Source organism: Clupea harengus, chromosome 10 (assembly GCF_900700415.2).
Source record: "Clupea harengus chromosome 10, Ch_v2.0.2, whole genome shotgun sequence".
NCBI classification, from domain to species: Eukaryota; Metazoa; Chordata; class Actinopteri; order Clupeiformes; family Clupeidae; genus Clupea; species Clupea harengus.
In genome coordinates this window covers 19,200,238-19,223,028 of record NC_045161.1, presented here as the reverse complement: position 1 = coordinate 19,223,028, position 22,791 = coordinate 19,200,238, and the positions used below count along the sequence as shown (strand labels likewise).

The window sequence follows — 22,791 nt, the reverse complement described above, 5'->3', positions numbered from 1 at the left end:
CCCTATGTGTAATATATAACAGCCAAACTAGGGGAAAATGGACGGAAGTGTGCTATCTACCGGAATAGAGTTGGGGGGGGGGGGGGGTCGTTTCCATGGCAGCCCACCTGGGTGACCTCATGTTTTGGCTCAGCCCCGTGAGGAGAAGCAGAAGCCTTGCATTAGCAAAGCGCCTGACCTCACCTTGAGATAGGGGCCGTGGAAAGACTGATTCGGCCATAAACCCTGGGCCTTGCTCCCAGCCTCCAGGGAGCGCCAAGCTGGACAGTAAAAGCTCGACCTTTCGAGGCAGAGCCGCCGCCGCCGGGGAGCTTCTCCAGACGGTCGCGTGAAAGACAGCTGACCGTTTTTTGGGACGTGGAGTGGAGTGGAGGAGGTTTTTTTTTTTTCTTCTTTCTCTTCTTTTTTTATCGTTGTTTTCCTCTGTAGGTCACTTCCTTTACCTCTCTTTCCTTGTAAAAGTTTAACATATTTCCTTTTGTGATGACATCAGCCCCTTGGTCCTCGAGATGATGTCATTGCAATGTTCTGCACGGGCTGCTTTCAGTTTGTTATGCAGCGAGGAGCCATGGGAGGCAGCCATCTACCAAATCACACACACAGACCCCCAAACACACACACACACACACACACACACACACACACTCACACACACTCTTTCCACTCACATACACATATTCTTTCCACACACACACACACACACACACACAACACACAATGACATTTTAACACATTGTTTTCTTATCTAGTATCCACACATATGGGGACTATCATCGTTGGATTTCAGTTGACAGAATTCCATGTGATATTTGCTTGAAGCACATTTCCTGTTGTTTCTTCTCTATGCTGTCACTTTTTCCATGTACGTTTTGTGTGAGATGGTGGATTACGATACATTCTGCACTTTAGTGCCTCTTTTTCCACGATGAAGCCCATCACAACTTTCTCTCACCCTCTCTTTCTCTTCTCTCTCTCTCTCTCTGCCTTCTCCCTCTCTCTCTTTCAGACGGAGGCCATGAAGAAGGCTCTCACAGACCTGAACCTGAACATCGTGGAGATGACCGACGAGTCGGCCAGCCTGGATGGCGGAGATGTCCTGTTCACAGGTAACTGACCAATCATAGGTCGCTACCCTTACGCCCCCCCCCCCCCCCCCTCGGCCAATCACGTGCCACCACCTCGCTCCTTTTAACTCCTGCTGGAAGTGCTCCAAAAGTCCTTCCCATAGTCCTCGGCACTCCTTGAGGAGGCTGATAATAAGCAGAATAAGCAGCTGATGAAAATCTCCCAGAGTGCCTTTTTAGAGAGCCTCATTGTCCTGCAGACATCCCATCATAAACATGATTAGCTAATCTGCGTTGCCAAGGTAATTACTGTTTTTTCCCCCGTCCTTCCCTTCCTGTACACTTTGTTACAGTTATGCTGTGAATTAAATGTGGGTCATTCACCAGTGTGTCTGGAAAAAAAAGCGAAAGTACACCTAATTGAGTTTCTAGACGTTGGCTTGGCCTCCCGCTCGTTCCTCCCCGCTCTCTCCTTCCCAGTGAAAATGAGTTTCACATGGCAGTGCTAAAAACGTTTCCTCTTGGCTTCCTCACAGCCACGCTAATGTCTCATCTGTGAAGGCTCAGGCCCGCACTCTCCCTCCCTAGCCTGCTGCGTCTCCATCTCCCTCTCCCTCTCCCTCTCCCTCTCCCTCTCCCTCTCCATCTCCCTCTCCCTCTCCCTCTCCCTCTCCCTCTCCCTCTCCCTCTCTCCTCCTTCTGAAGGAGCTACGACCGAAGACCTTGGGCTCACCTGCTCTTGTCTTCTTCCCCCTCCCCCCCTCTGTTTCGCAGGTAGAGAGTTCTTCGTGGGCCTGTCCAAGCGGACCAATCAGAGAGGAGCTGAGATCCTGGCAGATGCCTTTAAGGTGAGTGAGACGACAGTGTTTGTGTTAGTGCCAGGCACACCCACGCTTGCCTAATCAGATTTGTTCATTAGTGTATCAAAGTGTATTACTGTATTAGTATCAAAGCAATTATCAGGTTTGATAGCCTATTATGGAATGGTTGCCGGCCCCAACCACTAAATAGGCCAGGACAGCTTTTTCAGTCTCACACAACAAACTATTAATGTTGTTCATCTTTCATACAGATCCACTTTGTACCTAGACAAGATTGATCTTAGACATGGTCTTAAAACAGTCTTGTATGTTCTGTCCCTGGAACAAAAGCAGACACACACACACACACACACACACACACACACACACACACGATGATGTATGTATGGACAAACCTCACCCCTCACCAAGCACAAACCCAGGCGAAGTCATTCCAGTTTGGAACATCATCCTGTCTTACTGACACCAGTGCCATCTTACTACTATCTACTTACTGACTTTCACCCATACCTCCGCCCCCTTCCTATCAGACCTTAAGTCCATCTGATATGTGGCTGCTGAGTCACAGACAGGGATGTGTGTGTGTGTGTGTGTGTGTGTGTGTGTGTGTGTGTGTGTGTGTGTGTGTGTGTGTGTGTGTGTGTGTGTGTGTGTGTGTGTGTGTGTGTGTGTGTGTGTGTGTGTGTGTGTGTGTGTGTGTGTGTCTGTGTGTGTGTGTTTCACCCAGGCTGAGGCCACTTGGCTGAGCGCTGCCCGGTTCCCGTCTGTGTTTCATCTAAATTCCTTCAGACCCTGCTCACTCGCTCGCTGTGGCCACTCACGCTCCATCAGCTCTGCTGTGAATGGCAGAACATGCCTCTCCATTTCCCAGTGTCCCCGTTCCAGTCGTGCACTCACCCCACCCTCCTTAAAATAAACTCCCCCTCCCCCTCTCCCTTCTCTCTCTTCTCTCTCTCCCTCCCTCTCTCTTCTCCCTCTCTCTCTCTCTCTCTCTTTCCTTTATCAAATTTAGGATGCTCTTACAGCATGTTCTGTTCAGCCCGGGGATTAAGTGCAGATGTGAAGAATGATGTGCGAAAGGGGAACATTTTCTACTCTTTTTCTGCGGCCCTGACTGCACGAGAGAAAGAGAGGGAAGTGTAGCGGAGGGGTCAAAGGTCACAGGAGATGTCTCCCCCAGCTGTCTGGCCTCGTCCGGGCCCACGTGCAGAAGCTCCGGCTCCGGCTCCGGACGACGCTGATGACTGAGGAGTCCGCCGACTGCCCATCGTGATAAGCCGAGGAAGACATTTGCGTGCTATCTCCGCTAAATCATCATTACGACCCAGCCATTCCACTCAGCTCCGCTGCTGATAACTGTTTGGCCGGAGGGGGAGTTGGTTGAGGGGTGGGGGCGGGGGTGGGGGGGGGGGGGGGGATTGTGTGGGGAGAAACAGCCTTTGATTCCTGCTTGGAGGCAACAGGCCAATTTAAGGGCAGGACACTTTTTTTTTTCTAGAGGGAGATAATTTCACACACGGCTCAAAGCACGCCATCAGGAAATGCATTCTTGCACCGTGGAATGCTTTGATAAGCAGAATTACACAGGAAGCCATGCTTTCATCCTTCATTTGGACACGGCCATGGAAAGTCTAATGAGTAGATGCGGTGGGACTGATATGGCAGAGCCGACAGGCCCATGTTCCCTGCCGTAAGGCTGAGAGAGACGCCGCAGAGTGGCTCTTGGTCTCGTGTGTGTGTGTCAGTTAAAGGATCCCTCAGACTCCAGATGCCAGATGATGTGTCTGTGGCCAGGAGGCCCCAACAATCATCCCTGCTCCTCAGCAAACTTTCTGTCTCTTTATGTTTGGCTTCTAGCGTGTTCCGTTTGTCTGGACCAATAAGCAGGAGTCGTGGTGGTCTGTGAGGCCTGTGTGAGCCAATGGGCTTGTGTTTTGCAGGACTATGCCGTGTCGACCGTGCCCGTGGTGGAGGGGCTGCACCTGAAGAGCTTCTGCAGTATGGGGGGACCAGGCCTCATCGTGATTGGCTCCAGTGAACACGCTCAGAAAGCCCTCAAGGTACAACCGCCACTGATGTGTTATATTTCTACTATCATACAGGCAAATGTGCTCTCTCTCTCTCCTTCTGCCTCCCTGTCTCTCTCTCTCTCTGTGTGTGTGTGTGTGTGTGTGTGTGTGTGTGTGTGTGTGTGTGTGTGTGTGTGTGTGTGTGTGTGTGTGTGTGTGTGTGTGTGTGTGTGATAACTGTGTTCTCTATTGGACATGGATGTGTGTTTTTGTATCTGAAACATTGCAACTTTGATTCTTGCTTCTGAATACTCCGTTTTCTCATCCCACTTCTGTGGTCACCTCATTGGTCATAGACATCAGCTCATTCTATCTGTATGTGTGTGTGTGTGTGTGTGTCACCTCATTGGTCATACAGATCAGCTCATTCTATCTGTGGAGAGGTTTGATTTGGAGCTTTTTGTCCGTGCGGTTGTTATGGATTCCTTAGCACTGACAAACTTTCTTCTCAGTGCAAAGGAATAAATTATCCACACAATCATCAGAGCTAGACATCTACCCAAACACTGTTCACTACTGTGGAAAGTCATGGTGCAGAGATGGTTATTAATGAATCAAGATAGTTTTGTTATAACAGGGGCATTTCACATGTCTTTTCAGAACTGATTTTAACCAAATAAACCGGCAGCATGGTCTCATTTGAATGTTTATCATTGCGGTGTCTTGAGGCTGGATCAAGGCCGGAATGCAGGGATTTTTTGGGATTCGGAATGCTGTTGTTGCCTAAACAAGTATTTGAGCAGGCCCTCTGATTGGACATGTTGTCATGGAAACTCTGGATCATAAAGCCAAAGTTGAAACAGTGTTTCACTAACATTGACGCAGGGATTTTTTCCCCCCTCTGGCTTCGTTGTTTTGGCTCCTTCCCAGCTTCGCAGTGTTCCTCTCCGCGTCTCGGAGGTATTCGGCCTGTGTGCAGCGGCAAGACAGAACACCGCACCCACGGCCCAGCCAGCAGATCAATCTGAATTAGGTGTGGTCTTCTTAGTGTCGTTTGCTTCGCCTGAACTGGACAGAAACACATCCTTTTAAAATGCACTATTATCCTTTAGATTTATTTTCCTTTGCAGATGGGCTGTGTGATTACTTAGATACACTCGCACTCGCAGTCTAAGTAGATCATTGTTCACACACAGGGGTTTTGCCCGTCAGAGCAGAGGCTGTGCCAGGGTAAAACACACAGGAGCACAGTGCAGAGTGCTGGGGTGAAGTACCCACACACACACACACACCCCTCTGGCACACAGACTCCCGCCCCACCTCTGGAGAGAGCAGAAGCCCCTCGGGCACTCTAGCTCAACAGCTCCCTCTGTTGGTCAAGTAGCTGCCAGCACACAAAAGCCATCCATTGGGCTTTTTGAGAAACCTCACTGGCCTGTAAAACAGAGTGAACCTCCAGGTGAAGGAACCGAAAACACTCCAGTCATACGGAGGCGTCAGCTCTGCCCTTCAGTGGCACAGAACACCCTGCCGGGAGGAAACGAAGCCCACTCTGCTACCAACAGTGCCAGTTACAGCCCCGGCTCTAGTAATAAAGTGCATGCCATCCCCACCCACACCAGCAAATTGCAGTTGACGTCAGCTTCTGCAGCACAATTAACTGGGGGTTTTTAAGAGACATTAGATTAGTTTTTAAAGAGGATTTAATTTGGCCTGGGCCTAAAAAATCTCCAATTCTCAAATGAGCTCACCCTGGGAGCGAGGTCTCGTGAATTAACGCTTTAATTAGAGTAAGAGGCCGTCTCTGATTCCTCCGGCATTTTTATAAAACCCAGGCAGGAGTCAATAGGCTGTCTGTCTCTCACTCCAAACCCAAGAGTCAATAGGCTGTCTCTCACTCCAAAGCTGAGTTATAGATTGCAGAGAGCGGGTTGAGGTCTCGGCTCCCTGAAACATATCCAGGTCAAAGGTCGCGACGTGTGGCGAATTTAAAAGGCGTTTCGCTTGTGTGACTCATGATGTAACCGTCTAGCAACCAAACTTAGCAGGCATTCCACCTCAGAATGCTTCCAAATGTGTGCTGTGAATAAGTGGTTGGAAGTACTTCTTGGCAAATCATTTTCATGAAACTATTCTTTAGGATCAGAATGTCTGTGTGCATTACATAATTGTTTGTTATTCTGTAACACATGAATAAATCCCATTTTTTTAACTAATTCCATTTGTAAAACAAGATGATATTACTGTATGTGAAAAGTTCGACCTCTTCTCTTTCCAGACCTTCCCTAAAAGTGTGCACGAAGTCGACTCGTACAGTGACGGCAGGGGAATAAGCATGGAATTAGTACTCTCTCTTTTTCATTGCAATTGCTCTGCCACATCCTTAGTGTCTGTTTAGGACCATTGCCCTGATACAAGACAAATCCTCTTCCACAAGGCTTAGAGCGAGAAGCGATTGTTTGCTTTCAGACAGTCAAATAGCGTGTAACACACATTTTGGGAGCTATATAGGGGTTTAAACATTTTGTGATGTGGTAAAGTATTGTTTGGGAAGCTCTGAAAGAGTACTGGATTAATAGGAACTCTCATATTCAGTAGAGGTCATGTTGAGTTCAAGAATAATAATATTGAAACCGTTGTAATTTCACGGAACGGAAATAAAACATGCATTTAGATAAGCAATTATACAAAACTAGGTTATTAAATGAGTTCTGTTGTGAGACTGTGACAAAGACCAGGGTGCGTTTATTGTCCTTGGATGCGTTTTAGTGGTAAAAAGCGGATGTAAACATTGGAGGCAGGTTGTGTTCAACAGAGGTTGGTCCTGGTCAGTCACGCACACAGGTGACACTACACTTAATCACAAGGTTGCTGTCCAACACAGTTACGCCTCACACAACCACACTCGCCGGGCCTGCCGTGACCTGGACGAGCGGCTATCTGTGGAGTCTATCTGCAGCCATAGTGGCTCATACGAGGAGGACACACACACACACACACACCACACACACACCACACACACACAAACACACACTCACACTCACACACACACACACACACACACACACACACACACACACACAGACACAGACACACAGACACACAGACACACAGACACACAGACACACAGACACAGACACAGACACACAGACACACAGACACACAGACACAGACACACAGACACAGACACAGACACAGACACAGACACAGACACAGACACAGACACAGACACAGACACAGACACAGACACAGACACAGACACAGACACAGACACAGACACAGACACAGACACAGACACAGACACAGACACAGACACAGACACACCGGATGAATTCCAGTAGCTGCACTCATAACGGCCAGGCGGGCCTGAACCATGAGGTCATCCCTGACACAGGCACACACTCAGCCTTGAGTCAGGCTCTGCGGCTCTCAGCACCTTGGCAAAGGAAGAGCTTTGTTGATGGACCACAGCTTTCCTTGCAGGCACTTCCCTGGCCACCCTCCATCTTTCCCCTCCCTCGTTCCCTCCACACCCTGCAGATTAGGACCCCCTCGCGTGAAGGTGTCCGCCCAGGTGCCCGAGTGTATGGACAGAACAAGCGAAGTAGCGTACTAATGAGCCCTAACGAGGAGAGCTTGTTTCGAACATGATGATGATGATGATGATGATGATGATGAAGATGATGATGGATACTTTATTAGTCATTCAGGAAGCTATTAGCCCGTAATAAGTCCCAAGATTCCCACTATTCCCACATTGCTTTTAGTGCCCAGGAAAGCATTTTTTGTATGGCAAATGTTTTGTTTGTGTTTGTGGTTTTTGGGAGGGGGTAGATTAATGTGTGTGTGCGTGTGTGTGTGTGTGTCTGGGGGGGGGGGGGGGGGATCCTTTTGCATCACCTATGAAAAGAGCCATTGTCAGGCATCCTAATGCAGCCGTGCTGAGAGGATTTTTCAGAGCCCTCTGCAGATACTCCAGCCTTGCTCCAAAACACACACACACACACACACACACACAGTGTACTAATGACAGCAACAGAATGGCATCTGTCATAACAAATAGTCTCCATTTCCAATCGAGGGCTTGTGCTTTTAGTTGCCTGGAGAAATGGTCATTCCAGTAGTTTCCAGTAAATATTTGTTTAGCGGTCTGAGATATTGCTGCATGGTTTCTCACCCTCGTTTTACTGGTATCCACATAAACCTTTTTTTTCCCCCCAAGAATTTGCTCCAAGTGTGATTCATATTTGCATTCCTCTTCTCCAGTGTAATATGCCATTCCCCATGCTGGGTTGGTTGACCACCATATTGTGCCTGGTGAGGTATTTACAGCTAATAGGGAGACTTTTCACCACATTCAGTCACCAACCTCGCCTTTCGGTCACGGCCAGTGAGCCGGCCTAACTCGCTGATACCTTTACGACACCTCGTGCCTGAGCAGTGCGCCAGTGACACTATATACACACACACACACACACACACACACACACACACACACACACACACACTCCATCTCTCATGTACCCCCCGCCCCCCCCCCCCCACACACACACACACACACACTGCTCAGTGTGATATTCTCCTCTTCGTAGACAAACTGTAGGGCTAGCTTTCTTAGCTCGTGAGATATTGAATGTAATGGCCAAGTTATGGGATTGCTTGCGCATATTTGTCAGCCATGTGTGCAGCAGCAGCAGGAGGAAGCAGCTGCGGCCGCTTGGCTTTGAGAGGACAGGAGCGCCACTCCAACGCGTGCCCCAGCATCACTGCACCTCCTGCAGCCGCAGCACAGGAGCAGGAGGAGGAGGAAGAGGAGGAGCAGGAGGAGGAGGAGGAGGAAGAGGAGGAGGAGCAGGAGGAGGAGGATGAGGAGGAGCAGGAGGAGGAGGAGCAGGAGGAGGGGGAGGAGGGGGAGGAGGAGCAGGAGGAGGAGGAGGACGACGTGTGGGCAGCCATGGTGTAAATAGAGAGTCCCCAGCATGTGTGACTTTGGGGGGAGATGGAGTGTGTGTGTGTGTGTGTGTGTGTGTGTGTATGTAGGGGTCGGGGTCAGGGGGTACATGAGAGATGGAGTGTGTGTTTGTGTAGGGGTCGGGGAGTACATGAGAGATGGAGTGTGTGTGTGTGTGTGTGTGTGTGTGTGTGTGTGTGTGTAGGGGTCGGGGGTACATGAGAGATGGAGTTTGTGTGTGTGTGTGTGTGTGTGTGTGTAGGGGTCGGGGTCGGGGGGTACATGCGCGATGGTGTGTGTGTGTGTGTGTAGGGGTCGGGGGGTACATGAGAGATGGAGTCTGTGTGTGTGTGTGTGTGTGTGTGTGTGTGTGTGTGTGTGTGTGTGTGTGTGTGTGTGTGTAGAGGTCGGGGGGTACATGAGAGAGGTTGGCCCGGGGTCAGCATACCACTGCACTGGAAAAGGGGAAATGGAAGATGAAAATGCATCCGTCCCTGTGGATGACCCATTTTAGCACTGCTGGAAGGCGGCCATCTTCCCCCCGTGAGGCAGATGGATGTGGCCGCGGGAGGGGGGGGGGGGGGGGGGCATTGGGAGGGTCACATGACTGTGCATCTTGGGGTAATTGCTGGCCAGCTGCATGGCGAGTCATAATGACCTTTGAACTGGGCTGATGACAAAGCCAAAGTCATGGGAACCATAGAGTTTAGTCAGTGGCATTGAGTGCAGGCTGGGCGGACAGCCGGTCGACAGGGCAGGCCTAGTGTTAGTTTTGGCCTTCTTGATGCACAGTGGAGTGTGGCATGAGGTTATAATGTCTCGCATTGCAGAAATTATCCTCCATCGCCAATCTCTTTCCTCCTCTCTCTCTCACTCCCTCCCTCCCTCCCTCCTTCCTTCTCTCTCTGTCTCAGTCTGTTTCTCTGCCTCTCCCTCCCTCTCTCTCTCTGTGTTTCCATCCTTCCCTCCCTCTCTTATGCACTCCATCTCCGTCTCACTTTTTATCTCAATCTGTCTCCATTACATCATTTTGATAGGCTTTCTTATCAGTTTCATGACAAATGGATTTAGTCAAATGTGCAGTTTTTTTTTTTAATCTGGGAGCCCCATCAGGATCCTGTCTCCATGTGGGGAACGTTCCAGACCAATAATCTGCTCTGTCTCTCCGGGTCCCTCGGGAATGGCCGTCGGGGGTGGGAGGGGGGCGTTAGTCACGCACATGGGGGTTGATTTCAGTCAAGGCAGCCCAAATCATGCAACAGACCATACACAACCTACAACAAACACACACAGTTAACACACACACACACACACACACACACATACACTCACAGAGTATGCCTAATCATCCTGTCTCTCTCCTCTCACTTCTCTGTCTCTCTCTCTCTCTCTCTCTGTCTCTCTCTCTCTCTATCTCTGTCTCTCTCTCTGTCTCTTTCTGTCTCTCTCTCTGTCTCTCTCTGGGTGTCTGTCTGTCTCTCTCTGGGTCTCTCTCTCTGTCTCTGTCTGTCTTGCGGTGTCTGTATCTCTTAGGAATGTGTGAAAGCCAACCAAACAAGAGGTCCCTTTGTGCCTATAAACTAAAGCGAGAACAGAGATTGGGAGCATGGTGACAGTTAGGCAGACTCAGTGATTTAGATCATCCATGCTGATTTTTATACAGGCACACACACACACACACACACACACACACACTGTCGACATACTCTCCAGAAGTGACATTTCTCACACACTCTAAACTAGCCCTTACCCTTGGAGAATGCAATCCCATAGCTCTCCCTGAAACTGCCTCTCCCAGACACCTGTCCCACACGGTGGATCAAAGGTGCCGCTGGCCACTCCAGAGCCCTCTCCATATGGACTTGGAAAGCTATGTCACGCTCCACTTCTAAAGACGCTCTTTTTCATTTCCCTCCCCCACTGTCTCCCCCCGCCCCCTCCCATGCTTTGCGCCCCAGCTCCCTCTGAGGTATCCACAGATGTTCAGGTCATAAACATTGGAGACACCTGCCCCGCATTCTGGTCATAACATCCCCAGTGCGCTGACTTCCTTTGGCAGCCTTCAGCCCCCCCCCCCCCCCTTCTCTCCCCATCTTGGAGCCATCCGATTACATAAATAAAATGACTTCTGCTGCTTAAGAATGTCTGTCTGACCCTGCGTTTTCCATTATGCCGTGGATTGGGGTTGAGAGGGGTGACTGTGGTGCTCCCAGAGAGGCCTGTGTCTCTGTCTCTCTATGGGGGCTTGCAGAAGCAGGAGGGAGAAGTCCGGTGATCCGGTGTTCCTGCCTCGGCCTCGGCCTCTGCCTCGGCCTCTGCCTCTGCCTCTGCCACGTTACATTCATGTGTGATTAGCTTAGGGGTGATGAAGCAGTCTGAAGGGACCGGTATAATTAATCAGAATATGCCATAGTCAATAATTCAATGATATTATACCTAGTTATAATTGTTACTTTTATTTGGATTTAACTAGCATGTAAACAGTTCCTGGGTGAATATACTTGATTTTGACCAGGGGAGTGAGGTGCGACATCGGTCTCACCTCCCCCCCCCCCAGGTCGAGACAAAGAACCCTGCACCCATGGCCCATTTGAATAGACGGTAACACCCCTTAGATATCAGTGTATTTAACAGACTGTTCCTCAAGGAATAAGTCAGACGAGTCTGAGGTGAAGCTATGAGTGGACGTTCAGGCTTTGTCTCCCTTGGTTGGCCACCACTGTATAAGATTAAAACCTGGATCTTGACTGACTAAAACCTAAGACTGAATCTTCAATATATGGTATGAATTATATCCCATCAAGTCACAACATGAGGTTGTTGTTAAACAAATGCATATGACTTTGAGTGTGTGTGTGTGTGTGTGTGTGTGTGTGCGCGCTCACAAGTACTGCATTTGTCAAGTTCTTTAAAGCTTTCCTGTCTAGATTATTCAGGTCTTCTCCTATGTGGTCTCAGACATCCTTTCTTTGTGTGTATGTGTGCGTGTGCGTGTGTGTGTGTGTGCGTGTGTGTGTGTGTGTGTGTGTGTGTGTGTGTGTAGATCATGCAGCAGATGAGTGACCATCGCTATGATAAGCTGACGGTGCCTGATGACATCGCTGCCAACTGTATCTACATGAACTTGCCCAGTAAAGGCCACGTTCTCCTGCACTGCACCCCAGAAGAGTTCCCTGAGAGTGCTAAGGTGAGACACACACACACACACACACACACACACACACACACACACACACATACATACACACACACACACACGTACATACATACACACACATACACACACACAGACATATACACACACACACACACATACACACACACACACATACACACACACACACACACACACATTTCCAAAATCACAGTTTCTCTTTATTTCTTGTCTTTACATGTCTCCCAGGTGAAACATTCCTCGCCTGTGTTGTGTATCTCACCAGTCCTAAGTCCTTAAGGCCAGTTCAGATCAAATATTTGTGACAAGAAAGACGAGCAGCAAATACTTGAAACCAGCCACTTGTTGCAAAAACATTGGTCTAAAAGCAGGGAGCTCAGACTGCTGGGACAGCTTGCAAAGGCATCAACATCATTTTCATAATAATGCCTTTGTTAGACAGTCGTTGTAGCCAGATACGAACTATCTAGCTGGTTAGTTAGCCAGCGAAGTGTCAGTTGGTCTTTAGTCTTTGAGGGCCTGTGTTTGTGGCCTTCTGCCTCCCCAGAGAAAGTCTTGAGAAGCGCGGCTGCTTAATTGTATGTTTTTGTGTTTTGCCTTCTGCGCTGTGGCCTGGGTTGGATGCTGCTGTGTGTGCTGTTTTCATTGTTATTGTGGATTGTCATAAATTACATGAGATCCTGTTTCTCTCATCAGGCAGAGAGATACTCGGGCCTCGGTGCCAGAGCCTACAGCCAAACCAAACTGGAGCTTCATTCTCGAGCCAAACATGAGATATTCCTCGTGGGGTCAGGTGGCCTGTCAGACTCACTATGTAGGACAGTCCTAATGAGCCGTGACATATTCAGCAAATCGATAAATCTAAAAGCCGATCTTGACTTATGACCCGAGTCACTTGTTTCTGTGACACGCCATCGTTGTGTAACACAGTCGCGTCGTCGCTCCGAGAAGCAACAGCGTCTCGTGAAATGCCGTTCATTTCTCATCACATACCTTTTCTTGACTTTAATCGAAGAAAGTCGCACATTTTTGAAGTCTCTCCGGTCTCACTGTAACTCATAGAGGTATGTGAGCAATGCCCCGGAGCCGACAGGTGGTTCTCTTAAAAGCCTCCGGGGGCCACGAGGCCTGGTGGTGTTCCCACCGAGACGGGCAGATTTACTGAGTCCATTTAAAAAGGTCTTAGTCGGAGCCGGGGTACTCTCCTCGTTTTAATACGAAACATTCTCACCCCCCCAAAGAAACCACACGGCTATTTTTAGCCCGAAAGGCCAATTATATAAGCGCTCCCCCTGTGTAGGACAATAGGGAAAGTTCATAGGGCGGGGACGGGGGGGGGGGCGGTCTGGTTGGGGCATGGGGTTTGTTGGGGAGGGGGGGTCGGGAATTCTTCTGTGTCTGCGGGGGTGCCAGTCATGCAGGCTGGGCCGCGGATAAATAAGATCAGCACACAAAGGGCCCGGTGATATACAGCAGCCTCTACCTACCAACATATAAATTTCAAGCGCCGTGATGAGAACCCAGCTGGAAGGCGCAGGCCGCCGTAAAAGTGAATAGCGCTTTTGAGAAAAGCTCCATAAAGGAAACTGATTTAGAGATGTTATGTTCAACTCTGGCAAAAATACGACATCTCCTCTGAAACTTTATTTCTTTTTTTTTCTTTCGTCTTCTGCCCCCCCCCCCCCCCCCCCCCCCCCCCCTTCTCTCTCCCCCTCTGGCCAGCCTCTCATAGCCCAAGTGGTCTACCTAGAGGTGCAATTAGAGTCGAAGCAGTGGTCAGGGCAGTGAATGGAGTCGGTGGCTTTTTGTGCTTTTTGCAGGTTTGTCACTGAGAGAGGGAGGGAGAGAGAGAGACTGCAAGAAGTATTCCTTCTTGGAACCGTTCTAGGAAAACATTGGTTGCCTCCTGGAGAGCTTCCACAAAATGACACATTGCTTTATGAGAGTTTTTTGAGATGTTGTAATATTTCTCTCACCATTTCGTGCTCTTTTCGAGCCTGAGACTGGGAACAGTACTTAAATGTGTGTTCTTTTTTTTTCTCACACATTTGCCCCCTTCCAGTCCTTTCACATAGCCATAACCTCACCCATAATGCTCCACTTAAAGAGGAGCCTGAAGAACGCCGTATAATTAGTGAGCTGCAATCAAATCCTCCCCTCTGTGAATACACACCACTGCAGCACAGAGTGATGAAATGAGATGGAATCAAGCCAAGTATTCAGCGTCAATGGGAAAATGGCAACAGTTGCTGCAGTTATTGTCTTTTGTCACATTGTCAAATATTTTGTGTTCAGTAGTTTTTTGTGTAGTACTCCACATGTGTAACTACATCATGAATATAATAGATAAAAACTCCTCAGTGCAGAAGTGTTGCTCATGGACAGGACTGGACTGGATAGGCCCGTGTGTTCTTCAGCTATTAGTGTGGCACAGATCAGTGCCTCAGGTGTGCAGACTGCCCCCTTATGAATATACAGTGACCTCAATGAGCCGTCATCAGCAGGTCACCAGGTGGGTTTTGTCTGGGTACATGTAAGGTGACGCCCTGCACGTGTGCTTACTAGACCCTCTACTCATTCTAGTGTCACTCATTATGATGTTACATTACATCCTGGTCAAAAGGAAGTACACCCCCCCCCCCCACACACACACACACACACACACACACACACACTGTCTGACAGCCTGTGTCTGTGCTGTCTGTGTCTGTGCTGTCTGTGTCTGTGTCTGTGTCTGTACTGTCTGTGTCTGTGCTGTCTGTGTCTGTGCTGTCTGTGTCTGTGCTGTCTGTGCCTGTGCTGTCTGTGTCTGTGTCCGTGCTGTCTGTGTCTGTGCTGTCTGTGTCTGTGCTGTCTGTCTGACAGCCTGTGTCTGTGCTGTCTGTGTCTGTGCTGCCTGTGCTGTCTGTGTCTGTGCTGTCTGTCTGACAGCCTGTGTCTGTGCTGTCTGTGTCTGTGCTGCCTGTGCTGTCTGTGTCTGTGCTGTCTGTCTGTCTGACAGCCTGTGTCTGTGCTGTCTGTGTCTGTGCTGTCTGTGTCTGTGTCTGACAGCCCGTGTCTGTACTGTCTTCCAGGTGTTTGAGAAGCTGAAGGACCACATGCTCATCCCCGTGTCCAACATGGAGAAAGTCAAAGTGGACGGAGCGCTGACCTGCTGTTCCGTGCTCATCAACAAGAGGACCAACGTCTAAATGCCCTGGGGTGGGGTGGGGTGGGGTGGGGTGGGGGGGGGGCACCATCAGGGCTGGCACCATCAGGGCTGGCTTAGGCTGCCACCACCACCGCCCTGTAGGCACCCTCCTAGCACCCACCTGTCATCCATCGGGCTTTCCTTGCCCATCCCACACCAACACTGCCACTTCATTGGGTGGTGTTGTGAATTGTCCTGATTGATGTTTTTTTTTTTTTTTTAATGCAGCTGAACAGTCTGATCAATTAAATTCATAATCATGAAGATGAATATGTGAAGAAATGGATTGCATTTCATTTTTAAACATTCACAATGTTAAATCAGACACTACATTTTTTATTATTTTTAATCAGGCATCACCACACTGTTATTTACGACACTGAAATCATTTTCTAAGGGATAATTAAGGGGTGTGTGTGGGGTTTGATGAATGAAAATAGTTTTCTCATACTTTTAGTCAAATCAGTGCCACTGAAAGCGTTAAGAGGGTCTTTGTCTACTGTCCAGCCCTGAGGGGCTTTGTGTGGATTTCATGTGATTTGTTGTCTGACAGCAAAGGCGGTGGCGCTATGGAGTCTTCTGTCTGTTAGTGGGAGAAGGTTCATTCTTTCTCTCTGAACTGTGATTTAGGTCTACTTACCTTCATATATATATATATATATATATATATATATATATATATATGATATATGTATGGCTAGTATTGGAGACTTTATGTTTGTAGATGGAATTTTAGAGTTGACTGTGTGGATCTAGCCAGATCTAACATAGAGTTTGTGTAACCCGCGTTGTGTAGAGAAGCACAGTACCTGTACCGGACTCGAATTCGCAGCCTCAGGCTGGCGTGCTAGCAAAGAGGCTAAACCCTATGGGTCTCTTAAGGTGCCGGGGAGTGATGTTTACTCGCCGCACAGCACTGTACCCGCTGGCTAAAGAAGTGCCACATTTAGACGAAACCCATGAACTATGACGGGAGAACCAACAGCATGTGTCTCATGAGGTCACGTCTGCCCTGGAAGTGGGGTTATTTTTGTAGAATTGGCCCAATGAGTGTTGTGTCTCAACCAGTCTGTTAAAGACACAACAAAACACAGCGTTCTGATCCATCTCCTCGTGTCCGTGCTGAAGTCCATATTTCTTGCCTTGTGTCCTCAGTCCCGGATTAACTCCATGAGTAAAAAGCCTGCGCCAGACAATCGGACCTAAACCTACCAGTTGGCCAGAACATGCAGATGAAACCTGACTCTTCTCTTAGTCACTGTATTATCCTCCAGCTATCTATGACCAAGCTGCCTGGAACCACTCGGACTTTCATGAGGCCTTTATTTGGAGGGCCTCGGTGCCGCATAGGTGTGTCATGTAATAAGATCCTTCAGACAACTGACCCAGTGAGTGAGTGATGTGTGCCGTATAACACCAGAGTAGATTTCCCCACAAAACTACTAGCATCCTGTTTGTCACTGGTCAGATGAGCCCATGTGCTCAGGCTAAGCCATTGGGAATGGGCTGTGAGGGACTCTTACTCAACTGTGTCAGCGATGCGGCACCCTGTTGTCCTTAAACGTATTTACTCTCATTTCCATTTCATGAGGAGAAGCCTAGTGCTGGGCCTGGCTGGCTGGCCGGCTCCCTCCAGAGGACCTCTCCAGCAGACGAGCCGGTCTGACGGTGCATACACTCAAAATGAGCAACACTCCATCTCTGTTTTTTTTTTATGTGAGATTTTGTTGTGGCAGAAGCCTTAAAATGCATCAAAGAGAGTGATTCCTGGTGATCAAAGAGAGTGATTCCTGGTGATCAAAGAGAGTGATTCCTGGTGATCAAAGTGGTGTGTGTGTGTGTGAGAGCGGTGCTTCCTGGCCTGCTGTGGTGTCTCGCTCTCTGCTGTTCCATGGCCATCCCGGGACAAAGCCATCGTGATGAAACACGGAAGGAATTATTTTTGGATGAACAGCTTGTTAGTCAATACACAGTCTCTCAGTGTCTCTCTCTGTCTCTCTCTATCTCCATCTCTGTCTCTCCCTCCCCCCACTCTCTCTCTTTACTATCTCTCCTCTGGTTGTTGGGTAATTTATGACAATGATATCATACAGTCTGGCAGAGATACTCGATGACCAGCCGTTAAAGAGCGTAATTTGTGACACAGGCAGTATATTTTACAGGAGGCTTTTGGCAGGTCGAGTGATGATCCCATAGTTGCAGAGCATCCAGCAGCGAACTCATGCACTGCACACTGAAAACTGGACTGCGGTTTGACTACTGCAAGCCTTTAACCGTATCCCACCCTCCTGGTCTTTCTGCTGTGCGTCTCAGTGCTGGCTAACCCCCAGACCCACCGCCCGTCAAAGGGTGCAGATCACCCCAATGCAAAGGTTTTCATGCCAGTAACATAGACAAACTGAAATATAGTTCTCAGCATTATTTCTAACCCTGTTGTCATTTAAGATCTAATGTTGCTCTGACTGTGTGACCTTTGTAGAGACACTGACTTCTAGCCTTGGCTGCTAGCAGCTTAATTACTTCCAGGAAATGAAGGTTCAATTCCACTTAAGTAGGATAATTTGAGTGTTCTTATGTAGTTCTTGAAAGTCATGTAATTGGGTTTGTTCTCAGGTTTCTTATGTTTAGATTAAGTTTGTTTGCAATAATGTGTCAGAAATATATCAGCATTAACTCTTGCGCTTGATCTCAAATATGCTGTCATTGAATTTGGCTAATAAAGTTTGTTCTAACATCATGTTTTTTGTGTTTTGTTTTGTTTTGTATCTATGTAAGTAGTTATGCAATATTAACACACGGGTGCCATATGGCTGTTTCACTAATATAAATACCAAGTAAACTTGCTTGGCGAAGGGTATATACTATGGGTTGTCGCCACCTTGTGGCAATATATGTTATACAACAGGGTTATACCAACTCGTATGACTCCAGTGAAAGTGGGGTTGGTAAAGGAGATCCCCTTAACTATGATTCGGTATATTGTCATGTCGCTTTTATACAACAGTTCTACCACCAACTAATTCAGTTTGAAGACTGAAGATTTTGACTTATTTTGTTCATTTCAGTTTTGATTACTCATTCTCCGCTTCAAAAAATAGTTCCAACCGGAGTGTTCAGCGTGAAGTGTTGCCAGGCAACGGATACAGTCACTACGCATACAGCATAAGGACGTTGATGTAGTGGCGCAAACGGGTAGGTGGGTGTACAAATTAACATGTAACTTAAAGACAGGTGAGTGTACAAATTAAGGTGCACAAATAGCCTTTCCACTCAACGTTAAGTTACATGCGAATTTGCACATCCCCATACTCCGTTTGCTCTATCTCCTCACTCGAAAACTGTCAAATGTTCCCTGCCCCATTCTCTTTCTTTCGCATGTTGAGAACAGAATAGAACAGAATGGATATAATATTGACGCCGTACAATTCAACGGTTAAAGTAGATCAAACATGGAGTGATTCAAAGTGGTGAAGAGTGGGACTGGGGCTCTACCAGCGTCTCTTATCCAAATAGAAATTAATAAATTGTTTGACCGGATTTAACTGTTGTATAATAGCGTTGTTTTATATTATATTCTTGTTTTGACTTTCTTACGTGGTCACTTGGTGTGTCATTCTGACGCAATGACGCACGAAACGCAGTCAATTCAAAATGGAGTAGTAGTGGGAAATTGGATGTAGGTGAACAATTAGGGATTGGAACTTAATTTGATAACAGTTCCGTTTATACATCTAGTTGTAACTCATCAAAATGACAGAAAAGAAGAAGTCGGACTCTCTTAATTTTTTCATGGGTTATGATGACCTTAGCGACAGCAGTGATAGTAGCGATGATGAGGGCCCGAAATCCTCCAAAACCAAAGATGGGGCCAGTGCTTCTCGTAGCGATGTGGCATCCCAGCAAGGAACTAAACGAGCCGCCGGTGGTATGCCTTTGCCCAAACCCGATGAGCTGTTTAGATCGGTTTCAAAGCCTACTTTCCTTTATAATCCGTTGAATAAACAAATTGATTGGGAAAGCCGCATCGTGAAGGCGCCGGAGGAGGTAAATACAGTGCTAGTAGTAGCTAGCTACATTGCTAGCAGCTACATTGCTAGCTGTTTAGTCAACAAGTAACAAGTCGTGTTTATGTTGTATCGGCGGTAGTGATCAAAGTGTTCAATGGGTTCTTTTAAGTTGCCAACCATCATGATGTTAGATAGCTTAATAGCCAGTGTACAGCATCTAACATAAGAAGATATTGTGGGGAGGTAGCAGCTTAACTGAGCAAAGCTAGCAGCAGGGGGCATGTGTCCCTTCAGAATGAATGAACACTAATTTACCACATAACAAATCAAAACTTCTGGGTTGGGCTTAACTTGTTCATGATCTTTCTTAGCCCCCCAAGGAGTTCAAAGTATGGAAAACCAATGCAGTGCCACCGCCCGAAAGCTATGCTACAGAGGAGAAAAAGAAGGGCCCACCGCCTGGCATGGACATGGCTATTAAATGGTCTAATGTTTATGAGGACAACGGAGACGATGCCCCGCAGGCCGCCACGGGAAAAGCGCGCTTCCTACCTGATGAGGAACAACTGCCCGACCCCGAGTCAGGTCGGTCCGAGCTGCATTTGATGATGAGAGAACATGATCTCATTTAGTGGTTGAACCTGTGCTATAAGAGAGCTGTATTACACACCAGATAGCTTTATAAATATAAATTATGGATATAAATGTGAACCTCTTGCTATCTGCATCAGCTGTCCGTTGTTAGGACAAAAGCGTCTGCTAAATGTAAATGTAGATAAGCTCAAACTAGTGTAAATATGCCAAGGTTTCTTGTTACTATTGGCAAGTTTATGTTATGTTGCAAGAAGCAAGTGATTAATTGTGAACATATTTTGTTAGTTTAAACTTTCCAGGACTTTTCTATTGCCAACTTAAACTACGGGAAACTTTCAAAGAGGCATTCAAAGGGCATTCCTGTTGGTTAATTGACAGGGTTGTGAAAGAGGGAAAACCGTTATGGTTAGGATGAAGATGCTTAATTTCTCTACCCCTCCCTTGTCCTGTGCTGCAGATGAGGACCATGACGCATTGTCCAAGTCCGCAAAGAAGCAGAGGGTAGAAACCTTCCAGCAGAAGGAGAAACGGAAGAGAGATATGGGCCAGGCGACCTCCGATAAGACCTTTGTGGAGGAGGAGAAGAGGATCTTGAGGCAGAACGTTGATTGAAGCTTCCACTCTGGCCAGGGTGTCAGAGAAAGGCCTCCCCCAGGCCGAGATGCAGGCAGGGAAGGAGGAGGGCACAGGAGAACGGTGCTCTTCTTGGAACACCTCCACAGCTGTATGCGTCCAAACTACCTTATCTCCCAACTACTTTGACAGAAAATTTGATTTTATAAACGTCCCAATGCAAATAGACTTTGGGTAGTGTCTTAGGCCACTTACTGCAGCCACAGCACTGTGGGTTGTGACAGTCATTTTGAGCTGCTTGAAACGGACAAAACTGATTTTGAGAATTTGATAGCTTCTAGACAGTGAAGTCTTCATGGACAGGGTCTTGCTTTTTCTCCCTGAGTGTATTGACTCATCAGTCTGGTCTCACACCTTCCCAGTATAGATAACTCTAATTCTCTTATACTTCCCTCCAGAGCAACGTGAATGCCTTTGTGGTTGTACATCCTGCCGTGGACTGTTTTTAAATAGATGTTAATATAAACCATAGACTGTTCAGTGGATTTTTATTTTTGTTTATTTTATGGATGAATGCATCTTCAAACATTCACATGGTAATAGTACCGTTTTCAGATTACAGATAGCGATTTGATTTTTTTTATATATATATTTGGATGTGGCATATGCAGTTTCTTAATTAATGTCATGCCTCGTGATTGGCAAATGACTTTATTCAGTCCTCAAATACTCTGCGGAATATGAGTGTTAATCATGAAGATGTTTTTTTTTTTGTCTTCACAATGTCAGGTCATATCTCCTGTTAGACTTCTAGTTCTGGTTGGAGTATCAGTTGGAAATAAGCCATTTGGTTCAGGTGTTTTAACTAGTAAGGCATTACTTTGATTCAAGCGCACTCGTCATCATTATTTTTTTGTCCCACAAGGAGGCGCTGTGTAACTGTCACTCTTTAGTATGTTGACGTTAACATGCATTGGACCAACTTCCTGTCCAAAAGCAAACATATTCCAGTATAAAGATGTGAATAGAAAAATGTCATGAGACACAAAGCAAAAAAAACAAAGAAAAAAAACTTCATGCAATAAATGGTGTGTTTTAAACAGTAAGTCTGGATCTGACATTCCTCATCATCCCTATGTGCATGTAGTTTAATGCTTTTGATATAAAGGCATTTACCTTTGTTCAGTTACATAGAAAAGAAACCTAAATGCATCCCAGCTATTATTCTATTATTCTTCTTGCTTCTCCCACTGAATGTTTTTGAATACCATGACTGACATGCATGAAATATGTAATATATAATATATATTAATAATAATATGTAGGCTCCAAGCTACCAGTAGAACATTTTTGGACAGTTAATGGTAGAAATATATTGGAATTTTTCCCCAAGAAGGAAAAAAGTAAAGAAAGTCTTTTGCCATTCATATCTGAAAGGACCCCATGATCAGAGGAATTCCTGTACTATCTGTCATCAGCTGTCCACATGAAATGCTGGTAAATATGCCTGTGATAAAGTTCCAGCACCAGGTATGTGTCTGGCCTTGTCTGAAGCACCCTTCTGATCCAACACAAGAAGCCTGTGCTGCTGATGTTATCAGCCCTGTTTGGGAACAAATAACCCATCTTTCCAGAAATGCTCCATGGGATATCTATCTCTGTCCTTGGTGGACTGTATTACAGAAAAAGGCAGATACGTCTGGCAACATCCACATTCCTTTGATAAGTTTAGTGATTTTTCTCCCCACGTCTATGGACATCACATGGCCTGCGTTTGCATTAGATAGTCATGCTAAGGCTTTCAAGAGAAACTCCTGCGTGGTAATAGCACTAGTTTACGATATTGCATTTCTCTTATCTGGGTCCAACTCACAGTTTGTTTGAGAGTTGTTTTTCTGCTCACGGGTTCTTCGTGAGTACCTTCAGTTCCAGCCAACTCTTGGCAGCTGCCTATCAGGAGCTGCTGCCTATATTTACATTCTTGCCAAAGATGCTGCTAAGTGTTGGGAACGGGAGCCGTCGTTATGACTCCCGCGGAATGCGGGGTGTTGATAAGGGGCGTGGTCTGCTCACACTGTTGCCACCAGTCGAGGAGTTGATAGGCAAATGATCTCTCAAGACAAACAGTCACTTTTCACACCACCTGCTCAGGACCGTGCCAAACAGATGGAGAGCGAGGGAGCATGAAGTCAGGGTGAGAAAGAAAGAAAGAAAGAAAGGAAGGAAGAAAAACAATAACCCTGTCAAAGTGGCCTATGACCTTAGGAAGCCCATGGAATCAACCGGTACAATAAAATTGATTTTTATAGATTTAGTCATTCCAAGGACATTGTTGACATCAATAGTTTCCTTAACAATAATCAATAACTAAGTGGGTTATATTGAAGCCTGCCTTTGGACACTGGAT

The 22,791-nt window shown here is 47.1% G+C and overlaps 2 protein-coding genes across 4 annotated transcripts in view; both read left to right on the top strand.

The window, feature by feature from the left end:
* The window catches only part of ddah1 (dimethylarginine dimethylaminohydrolase 1), an 83,778-nt gene extending 65,831 nt beyond the window's left edge, over positions 1–17,947 (top strand). For all 3 annotated transcript variants that reach the window (XM_031574300.2, XM_042708901.1, XM_012836152.3), the window contains 5 exons: positions 1,007–1,106; positions 1,839–1,912; positions 3,826–3,945; positions 11,889–12,032; positions 15,095–17,947. In XM_031574300.2, the coding sequence (XP_031430160.1) occupies positions 1,016–1,106; positions 1,839–1,912; positions 3,826–3,945; positions 11,889–12,032; positions 15,095–15,211 (546 nt within the window). In that variant the 5' untranslated portion in view covers positions 1,007–1,015 and the 3' untranslated portion in view covers positions 15,212–17,947. The remainder of the gene's footprint in view (positions 1–1,006; positions 1,107–1,838; positions 1,913–3,825; positions 3,946–11,888; positions 12,033–15,094) is intronic.
* Positions 17,948–18,822: 875 nt separating this feature from the next.
* c10h1orf52 (chromosome 10 C1orf52 homolog) lies at positions 18,823–21,486 on the top strand. The gene is made up of 3 exons (XM_012836153.3): positions 18,823–19,254; positions 19,589–19,802; positions 20,269–21,486. The coding sequence occupies exons 1-3, from the start codon at positions 18,961–18,963 to the stop codon at positions 20,421–20,423; spliced, it is 663 nt and encodes a 220-aa protein (XP_012691607.1). The 5' UTR covers positions 18,823–18,960; the 3' UTR covers positions 20,424–21,486.
* The last annotated feature ends 1,305 nt before the right edge of the window (positions 21,487–22,791 follow it).